Here is a 13,461-nt window from a genome sequence, read left to right as displayed (position 1 = left end):
TGCTGGTTATCGAGGACAGCAGAGACAGCACAAACACATTGATTTTTAGGAATTATAATTCAGTTGTCAAGCGTGTTCATTCTAGTGATGACAGTTTTTTCTAGTTTCTAATAGTTTACATTCATCGGTGTTTCTTTCTAAATGTTTTATTCCCTAAATAGGCTGCGCAAGAAACAAATATGAATGTTTTAGTAAAAACATGTAATCACAATACTCTTCCAAAATGTTAAGGCATTTGGTCGAAAAGAATATATAACTTTCAGTATCCTGTAGTACCACAGTGGTGAGCTATGTTGAATATCATATTTAACATGGTCATGATCATAGTCTCAGAAACATGTGCTCAAAATAGGATAGTTTCATTCTTCAAATCTCATACCACACAACATTGATTGTGTCAGCTCAGCTCTGTACACTTCCGTGGTAAGTTTAGAAAACAGAATGTCATTATGATTCCTCGTCTGCCATGCTTATCGATGTTATTGTTGTCATTTCTAGTCAGCATCTTTGCAAGGCCATCAAAGGAGTTTTCTAATGCATCAAGCAAGCTGAAGACAATAACTCAGACAAGGAAAGAAACATAGACTGGTATAAGAAAAGGAAATGGTGCATCAAGGCTCATGTAATAACCCTCTGCCCGCTATAACTTAATAACATCAAATTCTTTTGCTAAATCAGTAGTTTGGCATTTTGTCGAACACTTGTTAACAAACTTGACACCACTATAATGAACTTTGTTTTTTTGTGTTTTGGGAAAAACATTTTATTTTATGTATGCTGAATATATCTGCCTTCCATGATTTTGAAATATATATATGATGCTGAAATAACAATTATAGACATATACTGGAAATGCTGAATGCTAAATTCAGATTTCTTTTAGGATTTTAAAACTTTTTCCAGTTTCAAATTTTGGCAAATATGTAGGGAAGTAATGTCAGAACAAAATATTTACTAACTAATCTTTTCCCCAATGTATTCAATTATAAACTTCAAACATTCAACTGAAATCAATGCCAGAATGAGGATGGACAATAAGCCAATTTATTGCTAAGTACCAATGACATCTGCTGGATAACATTACCATCACTACATAATTATAAATAGAGAGCAGATAATCAATGTCTACAACCAAGTGAAGAACCTGGAATCTCTATGCGGCACTGGAGCAAAATAATTTGAATCATACAAATCGTAGCCTCCAAAATAAATAACACAAGCCACCAGTCAACGTGGCTTTCCTAATCACAAATGCAGGCCTGAAAAAACAGTTTGTAGGTCATTCCTAACAGCCGCCGGCCCCTAAAAACAATTCATTGCTTTTGAAAATGCAAGCCCCCAGTATTTAATCGCAGCCCTCTGAATATAAAATGCAGGGCTCAAAGACTGTTCACAGGGTTGAAAGGAGAGTTGCCAGCCACCAAACAAGTATCTCAGAGCCCAAACAATATCAAACGCAGCCACAGGAAGGTAGACAGCAGCCCCAATTATGCACACTGATTTCCCAAAGTAAATCACACGTAGTAATGATTAATTGTAGTAATAAAAATCTCTCCAAACCCCAAACAAACTCCTCCAGCATTAACCACTTCTCAGATACAATGTAAAACAGTAGAGCGGTATCCTTTAATTGGTTATACTTCAGCAACAATCTAATCAACAATCAAAAATGCTTCCGAAATACACAGCTTACTAATAAACCCTCAGCACCGAAGTCTTCTTTCAAAGCAGCAGGAAATACAGACATGGAAGATAAATCAACTAGATTAATTCTCAGACTTAACCACAATACATCAGCTGTGGAAAGTACAATCAGCAGTTCAGCAAGGGCATAAGAATCAACCCCTGAAACTCTTCACAAGCAACAAAAGCAAAATAATCAACTGGATGCCTTTTCCTTCACAATGATCTCATATTTATAATTCCTAGATGGGACGTAGTTTCCCAATATAACTCCACTTAAGAAGCTTCACCAACACAACATCACTTTATAACATTAAATATGATATAGTGTCATGTAATAATGTAAACTTTAATAATTAATTACTAACTATGAGCTCACGCATAATTAATGCCATCCAATGCAGGCGAATGACCAACTGCCAGCGCCACCAACTGCACTATCAAATATGGCAACTACACAAATCAGACTTACTAAAAATAGTAAGTCCACGATTGAGACCCTCAAATCTCACTGACAGCTCACGAGGGTCGCTATGATGAACTCAATCAACTGCAGAAGCTCACCAAAAATGGGGGCATTACAGCTCATGGACCATGCTCTATCAAGGAGATGTCCAAAATTCAATAATAAAACACAAAAAGCTTGCATAGGTTGTCCAAGTGTGCACTAATGATGAAAGTAAGATTTAGTGAACTTTAGGTACAAGGCAAATCAGAAAGTGTACTTTCAAGTTTAAAAAAGGCTTAGCAGGTCAAAAAGAGTGTTTCTAGTATAAAAGTGACTTAACTGACAGCAGGAAAGTGCATTGCAGATAAACTTAAAATTAAAACAAAAAGTAAATATTGAGTGAAAATATGCAGAATTTGCCCAATGTCGATGAAAACGAGGTTTAAAAAAAGTGACTCAAGTGACAAAAGAGATCATTTTCACTTTATATGTCAATGTCAACTTAAAAATATAACAAAATTTGCACTATAAAGGCCCAAAATAAGTACTCCATTAACTTAATTGAAACTAAAAACATGAAACATTATAAAAAAGGCAAGAAGACCCCAAGAAACACCCACAACTTAACTGAAAATATGAAAAATGGCACCACAATCCCAAAAAGAGTGCACTGGTAACTTAAATGTAGACATGTCATGAGGTGCCAAGATCCAAAAAGAGTACTCATGGAGGCAGGTAAACTTCAACTTTAAAAAAATTGCTGCCAGGAGATATGGGGAATTGGTACAAATATTGGTACAGCTCCTTTTAAAAAGTAGTAAATGGGAGTACTTGGAGATGTAATTTTTCTAATATAATTTAATCATTCAATAATTTTCTAACACTAAAGCTAAAAATATTATGAAATTGAACTTTCGAAACAAGGGTAACGATAAATTTTAACACCAATTATACAGTTCAAGCACAAAAATGCTAGAGAGTTCACATTCAGTATGATATTTCACATAATAAATTCAAAACTCTAAAACTTGTTGTCTACAGTTATATGTACATCCTTAATTATGATGCTCTTCAACATTACTCATCACTCACAAGTTCAAGTTCCTCTGTTGGCTACAGAATTGGAGGTAAAACACTAAAGCCCTCTGCTTCAACCACTTCATCCACCAAGGTTGCACTCCATTAGATAAAATTTGTCTTGTTGATGTGAGCTTTGTTCCCCTACAACATGCAAAATCAAAAACTCAATGTTTCGAGGTGAAACACTAAATACCCAATTCTCTCTTGAATAAGATCATCTCTCATGCTAAGCTTGCAAAGTAATATCATGAAATGAACTTCAAGATTCCCTCGATTATGGATACTCGCTTAGTGAAATAATGCGATATGATTGTTGTCACAAAGGGACTTGCACTATTAATTTAATGGTATCAACTGCTTGCACTTCTAAAGATTTACCTTCACAATGTGCAATGAAAATTGAGTTCTTTGATCTTCAAAGTTCCACTTCAACTCAACTTCTACTACTATTTCTAACTATGAATGCAAGGAATCATGGACGGCTTGGACTCCACTAAATGTAGCTTAATCAACCTGGTGTAAGCTTTTAAGGAATACTCAAATGATTTTCAAATCAATATCTTCTCTTGTTATTGCAATTAAACTTCTTATCAGAATTTTGGTATTGTTATCCTTATGTCAGATTGACCACAGAGTATAAATTGATCCGATTTGGAATTGATTTTAGGCCCTTTAATATTAATCAATACTGAATTATGATTGATTGCCAATACTGGATTGTCTTTATCTGCAACTGTCGAATAAAGAAGAAGACTACATCTATTTATTTCAATGATCCTTCTCTTGAATCTGATCAGTATATATATGTCATCAAATGGGCATAACTTGAAAAGACATGATTGTTGGATGGTAAGTCTTTTCTGAAGAGTCACGATTAAATAATAATATTTACACTTTAATTATATTGATTAAGATCGGGTGAATAATAATAGGATCGTCCAGATTTAATGAATATGACAAAGCATAAATAGATGCCCAATAGCATTTAAAGATCATAAACATGACCCTTTGCAAATAGTATATAATCCAAGAGAGAAATCCTATTTGTGCATATCTGGTTAAGAAAATTAGTAAGTGTACATGTGTCTATGTATACATCCATCAGAACATCTGACTGATGCTACCAGATTTAACACTCCCTCTTAGCAAGGGAAGATAACAAGTATGAGTAGGTTTAGATATCACCTAGCATGTGATATCAAGGAATATGCAAATATCAAGTCAAATGATATTTGAATATCCTAGTTATGGTATGTGCACTGACATCAAATCGCATGATGTCTACCATAACATGTCATGGAATGTCCATGAACATTACGTCACATAATGCCCACCATGATTATCTCATCAGGATCCTATTGATTTCCAATAGATATCAAGTCAGCATGATATCTATCAATAAGTCAAAGAGATATTGGCTATCAAGACATTTCCATGAATATCAAATCAACAAGATATTTGTCATGATAATAGACATTGTAGAGTCATCACTTTACAATGTAGAATATGTACATTATCTGAAAGATCGTCACCTTTCAGTAACATACACAGGAGGCCCATAAAGTCAGAGTCACACATATGACAAAAGAGTTTACACATTCAGCATCTTTAATATACTAGTACAAGATATAAACACTTTTCAGATAGAGTCTCAATTACATTTCAAACATATCAAGTTTCTTTCTGGAGTGTTCTACAATAACTCCAGAGAGAGCTTTGGTGAGAATGTCTATTGTTTGATCACTTGTACTGATACATTCCAACTAAATTGCCTTCCTTTCAACCATGTTTCTCACATAGTGATAAGGAATCTCTATATGCTTGGAACAATCATGGAAAACAAGATTCACAAAAAGCTTGATACAACTTTAATTGTTGCAGTAGATTGTGGTAAGCTTTAGGGGTTCACCAAATAGTCCCACAATTAGCTTTCGGAGCCATATTGCTTCTCTAGCCCCCATGGCAGCTACAATGTATTTTGCTTCCGTAGAACTTTGTGCTCAAAGGTTGCTTCCTGCTAATCCCAGAGATCATGTCACATATCCAAGCGAATTTCAAATGCAGATGGTCTCCATCTATTTCCTATGTTTTGTAACACGGGCTTATGTTTCTTAAACCCACTCAGCATTTCATGCAACAAGCAATAACCTTGGTACACATCTTCATTTTTTCCTATTATACTTTTCACCCTAAATGACAAAATTTTCTCCAAGGTTAAAAATAGTTATGTGGAGAATTCTTGTTTGAACTTGGCACTAAGTTTATTCTCTATACCCTTGAGCTTTTTCTTGTTCTTTAAGAGGTCAATTTTGAACATTTTGATAAACACCAATTGCTTGTTTACGTCTGGTTGCCTTTTGCCTTTGTATTTCATATCTTTATCAACTAACTTGATGTATAACTCATTGATCACCTTGTTTAATTCCACCTACCTATCAACAAAGCTTTTCAGTTCACCTTTCAACCTCATCACCTAATCCTTATTGAGCATAGACTAAAGCATTAATTGATTAGCAAATATTAATGGATCTGTTTCCCACTATTTGCACGATAGCAGTGCCTTCAACATCTCTAGAAAAATTCAACATTTTTGGTATGTAAGCTCCTTTTAAGGTCACTGAAGCTGCCAAAGTCTGGGTCTTCTAATTATACCCTTGCCCAACAATCTTTTCTTCACTATCAAATTTAGTAACCAAGGAGGGATCGTCTTGCTTTCTCACTTGGTCCAAAAGGAATGTCTCCATGAGAGTAAAACCAAGGACCAAGAGTACATCACTCCTCTTCAACATTTCTCAAGCTTCATGAACAATACAATCAATGTTATCCAAATTCAATTCTTTGAACATCTAATTAACTATCTCCTCATGTTCAGAGTCCTCCACTCTCATGAGTCTAATTTGCTTTTGTTCTTCAAAATCCTTCATTTTCTTTAGTTCCAAAAATCTTTAAATTCTTGGGAATGTATGAAACCATCCAATTCAATGAACCTGGCACCCATGGCTTCCCTTTCATCTCCCAAACCCTTGGGGTTTCCCTCAGCATTCTCCTGCATTTGGGCTTGATAGCCATGAACTTCCTCTAGAAAAACAAAAGTAGGGGAAGAAAGATTCGCCTCCTCCTCATCTCATATTTTTCAATGTAACAACAATTTCTTCAATATCTCCCATCCTTTCTGACATGTCATATGGGACAATAGGAGGTTGCACTTGAGCCTTAGAAATCTTTGTGGGAGGTGAATCAAGATCTGAATCATTGATAATCAACTTTCTTGCCCTTTTGGGAGGAGGCTTAGATTTTGGCTCTTCAGTCACAATTGTTTTCCCTTTTAATTTATCAAAGTCCCTGATGCATAGCTCCCATTTGTGGACCTCATCTGTCTCATCATGATGAAATTTTGGTAAGACCTTTTGTGCCCTATCCTTTTCCAACTCCACAAGGGTTTTCACTTTACCAAGTCTTTGTAAGATTTGGGAAACATCCTCATGATTTCTAACTGTATCCTCTTCCAAATCAAAAGAGTGAGCATACTCTTTCAGCCAAGACTTGATATGGCCCTCGTGGTCATAGTTCTTGGCCTTGACACTATCTAGGTGATATGAATTCAGATATTCTCGCACCTTCTCTAAGGTAACCGCACCCACAGTAAAACCACCAAACCTAGTGATATTAGGCAAAAAGGTGTTCTTTCTTCTTGGAGAAAATGATCTCCCTTTCCAACCATAATAACTACTACATAAACTCTAAGAATACTATTCTTTCCGACACAAATAATGCCAATTTAGGGGGTGCTTGTCTACACCCACACAATCTTAACACAGTAAAATCATCTCTACAAATCCAATCAGAAAAGTTGTGAGTGAACTCCTCCAGCCTAGCCTCCATGGGCCTTACGATCTCTTTAATTGTGTGAGGAATCCTTACTACCTATTCTCCTATAGCTCTTAGGATCCATGTTGTAAACCTATCATGGAACATGACATAATTGGCATACTTACTATGTTTATCCCACAAGCGGCACCACAACTGCACAAGGAGTTTGGTACCTTGACCATTCACGGTGGTGAGTTTTAAGGAATTGTAGAAAACATTACAATTCTGAAACAAAAGCATATTATACAATTAGGAGTAATGCTTAAATGAATTCAACCTCTTCCACTCAATCAGCTAATTGATCAAAACCCTTTCCAGCTCCGTAGCAATATCATAGTCATGTGACAAGTGAGCATTTTGAGTTCTCATGGCCAAACACATCATGTCAAAAGGCATCTTATCCTTATGATCTTCACCTAGCACCAGCCCCCAACCCTAGTAAATCCTTTGGAAAAACCACATAAAATTGGTTGTAGGGAAAGGGGCTTTACCCTATAAGTGAATTGTCTTATTTATATCCTCCTTATTCATAGAGAAAGAAGCTTCCTTTAAATCGATGCTTTTTACTCAACGCTCATATTTCACATTGAAATCCTCTATGTCAATCCAAGAGATAGCTTGGATATCAAGCCCAAAACAATCCTGGATCATTTGTCTACTTATCCTTAGAAGAGGAGTTCCATTAATTATCCTTATAATTCAGGTTACCGGTCTGTAATTCTTTGCTAGGGAATCAACCAATTAGGTGTCTATAAACACATTGGGAACTATCAGTTTCGCCATGTATAGTTGCCAAAGGTTGCAAATGGGAATTTTCTCATCCTTCCTAGAATAAAAAGACCAGAATAATGGCCTTTCATGTGTAGGTATATCAGCATCACGCCCTGCCCTCTTACTATCACCAACTATACTTCTAGTCCCAACATCTTGAGAACGTGGGAATAACTTTAACAAAATATACTGTGGAGGGTGTATAGTAGAATACAACCACTTCCTTCTTCCTAGTCATGACTGAAATTTGAAACAAGCCAGAACGAAGTAAGGAGAGAGATTAACTCACTGATTTTTGCAGCTCTTTCAACTATAACGCAGTCATTCATGTGCCAATCAAGGCAGCATGTCGAGAATGTTTTCCAAACACCACCTAAAAGAGGTGTTCACATTAATGGCTACTTCTTCAAAATGAAAATGCTTACATGCGGAATGATTTTTTTATCAATAGTCACCTTGTCTGACAATAATTATTAATATGTCATTTTGTACCACCCAAAAACCTTGAAACAAGAAATAAAACCCTTTCGCCAAATCACTAACTCAATCCGTCCTCATTCGTGAAATAACGTCGATTGCTATTTCGCATCCTTTTATGAGACCTGATAGAAAATGGCAGTTGTCGCTATTTTAGAAACACTGCTTGTCACTATTTCGCAACCTCCTTGGAAATGCTTATGCAAAATAGCAAAACATTATTACTTTCACAACTTTTGACAAAGGCTCCACAGAAAAATTTAAGGAGAAAGACAAAGATGGTTATTGCTTTGATTTTTATGATCCTGCCAGAACATGTCGGAATGGAAAAGTTGACAGCAGTGACCGAGTTCAAAATCATTACAACTTATAATAAGAAATGGGCATCTAGTAATTTGCATGCCTCTTCTGATGTATCAATTGGACAGACTTGTGACAAAGTGAAGAGGAAGGCCACCACAGGTGAGAACAATGATGGTGTTAATTGATATGCAAATACATAACCAGGTCCATGATACAGTGACCAAATTTATTTATGCCATGCTCTTCCAATTCCTTTAGCAAGGTCTTTTTTATTCACAACCATGTTGAGAGATATATTGACAGTTGGACCCTATTATACCCTCCCTCGAGAGCATAGATTACATACCTCCCTCCTTGACAAACAATATACAAAAGCTACCATGATGATGGAGGAGATGAGGAAAACATGGATTGGGACTAGTTGTTCCATTCTTATGGATGGGTGAACTAATAATCGAAATAGGCAACTCATAACTATTATTGCTACATGTCCTGTTGGAGGTTGTAAAGAAGGATGAGCCTTCTAATATTGTGCAAGTTGTTATAGATTCAGCTCGTATTTGTAAGTCATGTAGCCATATGAGTGACAACACTTGCAAACATATTTTTCAGAGTCCATGCTGTTTACATGCTTTGAATAATGCTTTGAAAGATACTGGAAAAATAGATTAGGTGAAGATAGCAGTGGTAGAGGATAGAGACATACAAAATGTTTGTGTGTAATCAACCCACTTTACTTGCACCATTTTGCTAGATGTTCTTCAAACCAGTTCAGACTATACTCATTGCCAGCTATTATATTTTGCTTGAGAGGATGTTGGAGGTGCAACATGCTCTACAATCCATGGTTGTTTGTGGAGACTGGAAAAAGTAGGCTTAATGAAAGACAAAAAAGGGAAGGTGGTGAGAAAAAGAGTACTTAATGGTGAGCCAATATAAAGTAAGAAATCTAAAAAGTTATTCTTTTTCATTGTTTTTTGCACTTTATTTTACTCTATATTTTAAAACTTTTAATTTTTAATGTTGCCTCCAAGTATATTTAGTTTGTTATATCACCATGGGGGAAATCTCGTATGCAGATACAAATACATCAAAAGGACCTTGAATTGCAATCTTAAGAGAAGCATATTAGGCCTGCTGTGACAAAGAGGTCCAACACAATGAGCACCACTCTTCATATGCTTGTGTATGCTCATTCCGAATGGTAAGGCAATTAACATATTAAAAAGACATTCACATAAACAAATACTCTCTCGAATTAAGCAATCATAGATGGTAAGACAATTAACAAATTCAAAAGACACAAACCCAAGACAATATGATTATTAGTTTCCTAAAATTTGGAGTATTCATTAATTAGATTAGATTTAGGTTATTTAGTTTAACAGATACATTATAGTTATACAGTTAGGTTGGAAGTTATATTCCCCTACAGAGTTTTATAATGGGGAATAATGGCTTTAAATAGCCAATATGTTGAATTATAAAGCATCCAATGCAATCCAATTGAAACAGATGAAGATGATCAATAAATTTTTTGGTTCTCTGATATCAATGTTTGTCATGAGGGTAGAGCAACTTCTTTTCCTGTACCTGTTTCTAATAAATCCAGTGGATAGTAATTTATCACGGCATTAAAAGTGTCCAAATTTGGGAGGCACAGTTCTGATATCAATGTTTGTCATGAGGGTAGACCAACTTCTTTTCCTGTACCTGTTTCTAATAAATCCAGTGGATAGTAATTTATCACGGCATTAAAAGTGTCCAAATTTGGGAGGCACGTTAAATCACAACCTATGAATTCGCAACCAGTGAGTAATCTGGAGAATCAATTTGCAGCCAGCGAACAATCTGTATAGTCAATTTTGGGTTGACATTGCTGTTAAGCATTAAAGATTTGCAGAAATGATAAAGCCAATCAAGTGATGAGAAAAGAGGATAATAAGTGTAGTGACCTGCAAGGTAGTAATGATGTCAAAACCTCACATATATAGTAGATTTTATGAAGCAACGTAGATGATTCATTCATCCTTTGTGCAATTTCTTTCTTGGCAAGGATTGTCCCATTCACTTAAATGCTGATTTAATATGCATTGGCTTTTTATGCTATTTTTATATCACTTTTGTAAAAACACTTGCATAACCGTTTTATGAGACCCTGGTTTTTGAAACATTTTGTCAGATAATTATACTGTTTGTGTTTGTTTTCACATTTTACATGCATTTTTGGCAACACAAATCCAGAAGCTCTTTAATTATATCTTCAAAGAGGTAATTCCATGGCTTTGAAGAGGCATTAACCGGCATGTCTTTAGCAATCTGGCAAGTCCTGGGGAACTGCAGGCTGAAGGTTTTTGAGTGACAGATGTAGAGGAGAGATTCTTCATTCTGTGGGTAAATGGAGAAGATCTGAACACAGTTGTAGACGAGGCAACAAGAGTAAGATCCTGACAATTAGAGTGCATTGGTATGTCATCTCAACAATAATAAAGAGAAATCAGAGGAGAGTGTGTTTCTCGAACCAACATATTGCAGGGATATTTTAAATATATTATTGATTAGTTTGAGGACTTCCTTGTGAGAAAAGTAAAGCAAACTTTTATCTCCATTCATTTCAGTGAAACATTTTTGAGAGATTTGAGAGAGTCTAGAATTTTGCAGGCAAACAGTTACTTAGCTTTGTAGGTAAGAAGTTTAAATGGTAAGAAAGGGGTGATGGACTCATGACTTGGTTGAAAATGTAAACTTCTATAATCACAACTTGGGATTGACAGTTAGTAAACATTTTCTGTGGGTTCATTATTGGTTTAATTAGCATCAATTATCTTTTAGCATTTGAATATGACCACACATATGTCAAAGACTGTTTGTGCCACAAGGCCAATTTTCTTACACATAAGGAAGATTTGAAATACTCTTCAACCTTGTGTTATTGGAGATTCTAATGTATAGAATGTAAAGCAGATAATTACAGGAAACTGGAGGCAATGGAGGAAGGAGGTTTTCCATCAATCCCATGCTAGCTTCTCCCTTAGGGATGATTCTTTGCGTGAGAAGCATTTTATTTGTCTCCCTGAAAGGATGGAGCTTGGACAATTCATCTCTGAAGACAAGTGGGGGCTTGGAATCATGATTGTCCTAGGAGGAGATATGGACTTTCAAAGGAAAGCGTCTCATTTGCAGCACAGGAGGAGGCATTAGACACACTCGGAGGAGTTATGTAATTCCAAAGGGAAGGAAGGAAATATGTCTCTCATTGTTCAGGGGAGGTGGGAACGCTCATGTTGTGCAGACTGCTCCAAGTTTTGATGTCAAGAGATCCACTGATGCAGACAGTTCAGTGTTGTTTGCGTGAGTGTGTTCAGGAGATCCACTGTTATGGTTAGTTTGGTGCTTCTTGAGCGTGTGAGGGGGATTGGTGAAGGCACTTCATCAAAGTCTCCAGAGGGTTGGGTTTAAAACCCTTACAACTTCCACTCTTGTTCAAATTAATGTAATAAGGGGGGAATATTGAAGTAATTCATTAATTAAATTAGTTTTTGGTTAGTTTAGTTTAATAAATACATTAAAGTTATACAATTAGGTTGGAAGTTACATTCTCGTACATAGTTTTATAATGGGGAAGGCTTTAACATAACCAATCTATTAAATTGTAAAGCATCCAATGCAATCCAATTGAATCAAATGAAGATCGATCAATAAAATTTTTGGTTCTCTATTTGTCACCTAAAAGGATGCTAAAAACTGCTAAAGAACAAAGACCAAGTTGTTAGATATAAAATACGTTAAAGGAAGATAAGGTTAATTCAGTATTAGAAACATATCCACTGCTAAGGTAAAAATAGCATTTAAAACCACAAAAACACTTGGTTTGGGAATGAAGATCAGCAAAATACATTATGAATCAAATATTATATATTGTGTACAAAATTGCTGACATAATGCTCATCATATGAAACTGTGGTGCCAATTACAAGCAAAGAAACATGTATTCCTTTGACTAGCAAGAACTATGGCCCCAATAAACAATTTAATTAGTGAGAGAAAATCTTCAGAAAGATTTAAAACAAATATACGGATGTATATTTATCCTTTTCATGGCATTGTACCCATTGGAGATGCATTATAATTCAATTGTCATAACATATCCTTCCATTCACCATCATAAGCTAACTTTAAAAAAGTATGTGGAACCATATTCTGTTTCCAAATCTTACACGTTATCAGAAGAATATTTAGGTGAATCAAAGGTACCTCAAAGGAAGTTGCCAAGGAAGCAAAAATCTTCGCTCCAAAATCCATACCAACTGAAGCTGCAATTCCCGAAACAAAAGCAGCGAAAACAGCTGCATACCTTCAAAAACAAATCCAATCCAGAAAACTGTTAATTTCCAAAATATGAACCCCACAGTGATGAAAAGAAGTAACCTCTAATAATTTTCAAAATGCAACAAGACCACTATCTCAGTGCATCTCTATGCCAAAAACCCATTTTAAAGAACTCAAAATGTCAGTGGTTAACTCTATTATGAAATGGGGCCTCCTAAATAAAATTTAATAAACAAGCCTGCTTATATTTGCATTCACGGCATTGGCACAACAAAATCTTTTAACATATTTTGTGGATTTGGGCGTTAGGTTACTACTTAGTATTTCACAAATAGAAGTTGGGCACCACTATTTCTCTCTAAAAATTTGTTTCTAATAAAACCTCTGCAAATATGTCCTGCACGTTGGCAAGATACACAACTCTGATACCACTATAAAAATCCCTGATTGGATATTTGCCCAAATTTTACAAACAAATCTCAGAAATTTTAAACAGTCAA

At 35.6% G+C, this 13,461-nt stretch overlaps 1 protein-coding gene across 1 annotated transcript in view; it reads right to left on the bottom strand.

The window, feature by feature from the left end:
• Positions 1–13,461, bottom strand: part of LOC149561686 (MIF4G domain-containing protein / MA3 domain-containing protein) — a 160,866-nt gene that overhangs the window by 82,915 nt on the left and 64,490 nt on the right. Inside the window, exon 7 of the mRNA XM_089825235.1 lies at positions 12,887–12,986. Within this exon, the coding sequence (XP_089681361.1) occupies positions 12,887–12,986 (100 nt within the window). The remainder of the gene's footprint in view (positions 1–12,886; positions 12,987–13,461) is intronic.

The sequence above is a fragment of the Cupressus sempervirens genome, chromosome 4 (assembly GCF_028749045.1).
Source record: "Cupressus sempervirens isolate cs-2001-9-10 chromosome 4, ASM2874904v1, whole genome shotgun sequence".
In the NCBI taxonomy this organism is placed as follows: Eukaryota; Viridiplantae; Streptophyta; class Pinopsida; order Cupressales; family Cupressaceae; genus Cupressus; species Cupressus sempervirens.
This window is presented reverse-complemented; position numbering and strand designations above follow the sequence as displayed.